Genomic DNA, 3,324 nt, shown 5'->3' with positions numbered 1-3,324 from the left:
TAGGCGCCTGGTGTTAGCAGTCGCGTCTAAACAATGCCAAAAGACTGCAGATCTCCCATTTAGATGACCGGTCATATGACCGGCAGATGTCTCGTAGGATTCCCAGAGAGTTTTGCTTTACATAGAAATTTGTGCTCTTTTATTTTCATTTTGACTCACTTTAGTGTTGGTTCCTTTAATTCAAGTTGGCATTCGGTTTTTGGAATTTAAATAAGTTCTCAGCAAAAAAGTTTGTTTAAAAAAATACATATGTGTACATAGTGCTTGAAAATATCAATTTTTCCCTTACCTTAAACCTTTGGGAGTGCGCAAAAATGATGTTTTGTAATTTAGGCAGAATTGAATACCCGCTATCTGAGGAGACAATATCTACATGTAATATTTATTTTGTTTGTTGGCGCTATGTATATCCAAACACAAACGCATCGTAAGTGTCTTAACAGTGAAACAATTTCTTATTTTCTAAGTTTGCGAATAAAATTTCACACTTAAAATTAAGACATTTATAACAAACATTTTATGAAGAAAATCCCTTCTTCGTTTAAAATAAAAATAAGCGAAATCGGCCCAATTTCATACAACCCTGCCTGACATGAAAATTTTCTCCATGATAAGGCTAGTATCCATTTCTAACAGATTTTGGGGCGCTTAGTCAAAAATGGAAACATATATACATATTTGAAATTTAAGAAAACAAGGCAAATAGCAAAATCGGCTTAAAACGGCTAATTTTTTACTGCAAAACGGCTAACAAATCGGCTGCCGGCTAAATCGAAAATTCTCCGGCTGGTTGCTATCGCAACCGGCTAAATCTAGCCGGAAAACGGGTAAAATGGCAACACTGGTTGAGAGTGATCGCGAATGGATTATTTGCATCGTTTTTCTCATTTATGAGAGGCCGACATCGGCAATGCTCGGACTTCTCATATTCGAGTGAGAGGAAATTTATTTGCTTTTTTCGATCGCGAATGAAAAGCAGCGGAAATTTTTTTGTCGATCGCATTCCGAATGTGAGAGATGATACATTTGTTTGCATTTTTCACTCGCGGTAAAAGAATGCAAAAATTGATTTGGAATATTATCGATCGCGAACGTGAGAGAATGTGAGTGAGAATTTCCGAACCCTGGTGACAATATCAAGGCGCACGCCACAAATCGGAGGAGAAGCTCAGCCAAACACTGACATATCGTCGACGTTTTTGCAAACCCGCCCATCGACCAGTTGCAAAACCGCCGATATCGCCGTTGCGGCAAAAAAGAGATTCGTTAACCCCGAACTCCAGGTATTGAGATCTATGCATCAAAATCCTAAAATCGTTGTTAAAACAACAGATTTGTTAAGTAATAGCTATAGAAAATACAGCCTGCCACGGCAATGCCTTCAAAGAAGAACTGTTTTTTCGCTCTCCTGTAAAATTTGAGTGTCGTACGATAGGCAGTTTTGCAATTAGTCGATGGGCGGTTTTGTAAAAACATCGACGAGATGTGTAAAACGTTGTATACGTGAGGCGATTTTACATGCAACTTTTAGTTGAAAGCAACAATCGCGTGATGTAAACGGCCTTTCAACTAATCGCTTCCAATCAAGTTGGGGTACAGCCAACATATATTCAACTAGTCGCCTCTTAAATTGCCTGGAAAATCACCTCATGTGAACTCCATTTAAGGGCTAATCTATTATTATCATTATTATTATTATTATTAACACCCTACTAGTTTTACAAGCATTAAATTTAAAATAGGTATCCGATAGTTTGGTTATATCTGGTAAAATCTTAAATACTTTTATATATTTTTATGTACAATGCTATGTATAATTATAGGCGAATATTCCAATTTCCATACGTCCCTCTGCAATCGGTGGGTTTTACCAGCTTCTCACTCAACAAGTTCCCAACAATTATCAGATGTGACTGCGTTAGCTCAGCGACGAACTCAAGCTGGTGGTGCTGATCTTCTGCAGCTCACAAAGCCGATCCCATGCAGTATTGAACTGACGAGGTGTACGCGCCAAAGCCAAGCGCGCAAATGGACCCAAAGTTCTGTATCCATTGTTCATGTAGCGTACGAACCCGGATGAAGCAAGCTCTTTTAGCGCCATTCTCACTTGTGCCCCCACGTCGCCACAAGCGTAACCCCTAAATTGAATCAAACAGTCATTAAAGAGAAAAAATATACATTCAGTAGCAACATACTCCTTTGCCAGCATATCGATGATTTGGTTCTCCTTTAGTCCACGCAGAAATTTAGGGTGATCCTGAAAAAGGCGTATCACGTCAAAGACGAAAAGAGGCACATGCAGGTGATAAATATTGCGGCGCAGACATGACGTTGAAGGCTCACGGTCGAGAATGTTTGGACGCATTTCTTTTTTGTGGTTTCTATCCTATTTATTTACTACTTTCCCAATTGTTTTAGCGATAGCGATAAATTTTGAATCCTTATTTACAATATGATTAAAAAATATATATGCAGTATATTCTTGTATATGATAGTTTTGAAGCTAACTTAATTTTACTATATTTTATGACAAATAATAAAAATTGAAAAATAAATGATAACTGTCTAAAAATCATCAATTTGAATGGATTTCTGAAATTACCTACTGTAGGCAATTCTTTTTTTGCAAGGCCTAGAAGTGTTTAATTTGTTGGTACCACTTCATTTAAGCATTAATATCATCTAATTAGAGGTGTCATTAACAACCTTCCAACAAATTAACCCTGACAAGCTAATATCCCATTCTGTTTTGTTTGTTTTTTTTTTGTTTTTTGTATTTCTAACATGCATACATATTTACATATCCTTAGCACATCAGTTTACTTGTTTACATACTTTCAACAATTACATCGCTTGGATTTATTACCCTCTCATTTGTAACGGGTGATTTTTTAAGAGCTTGATACCTTTTTTTTTAAAAAAAACGCATAAAATTTGCAAAATCTCATCGGTTCTTTATTTGAAACGTTAGATTGGTCCATGACATTTACTTTTTGAAGATAATTTCATTTAAATGTTGACCGCGGCTGCGTCTTAGGTGGTCCATTCGGAAAGTCCAATTTTGGGCAACTTTTTCGAGCATTTCGGCCGGAATAGCCCGAATTTCTTCGGAAATGTTGTCTTCCAAAGCTGGAATAGTTGCTGGCTTATTTCTGTAGACTTTAGACTTGACGTAGCCCCACAAAAAATAGTCTAAAGGCGTCAAATCGCATGATCTTGGTGGCCAACTTACCGGTCCATTTCTTGAGATGAATTGTTCTCCGAAGTTTTCCCTCAAAATGGCCATAGAATCGCGAGCTGTGTGGCATGTAGCGCCATCTTGTT

The 3,324-nt window shown here is 37.4% G+C and overlaps 1 protein-coding gene across 1 annotated transcript; it reads right to left on the bottom strand.

The window, feature by feature from the left end:
- Positions 1-1,720: 1,720 nt before the first annotated feature.
- LOC118745181 lies at positions 1,721-2,379 on the bottom strand. Its single transcript, XM_036478705.1, has 2 exons — positions 2,196-2,379; positions 1,721-2,138 (listed from the first exon to the last, which is right to left on the bottom strand). Exons 1-2 carry the CDS (start codon positions 2,363-2,365, stop codon positions 1,919-1,921), a joined length of 390 nt encoding a protein of 129 aa, XP_036334598.1. The 5' UTR covers positions 2,366-2,379; the 3' UTR covers positions 1,721-1,918.
- Positions 2,380-3,324: the final 945 nt, after the last annotated feature.

This window comes from Rhagoletis pomonella, unplaced genomic scaffold (genome assembly GCF_013731165.1).
Source record: "Rhagoletis pomonella isolate Grant_MI unplaced genomic scaffold, Rhpom_1.0 Rhpom_scaffold_00008, whole genome shotgun sequence".
NCBI lineage: Eukaryota > Metazoa > Arthropoda > Insecta > Diptera > Tephritidae > Rhagoletis > Rhagoletis pomonella.
Note: the sequence above shows the minus strand (reverse complement) of the source record. Positions and strands in the feature narration are given on the sequence as shown.

Coding starts and splice junctions, on each gene's coding strand:
- LOC118745181 (XM_036478705.1), bottom strand. CDS start 2,365: ATGCGTCCAAACATTCTCGACCGTGAGCCTTCAACGTCATGTCTGCGC. Junction 2,139..2,195: donor ATCGATATGCTGGCAAAGGA/GTATGTTGCTAC, acceptor GATTCAATTTAG/GGGTTACGCTTGTGGCGACG.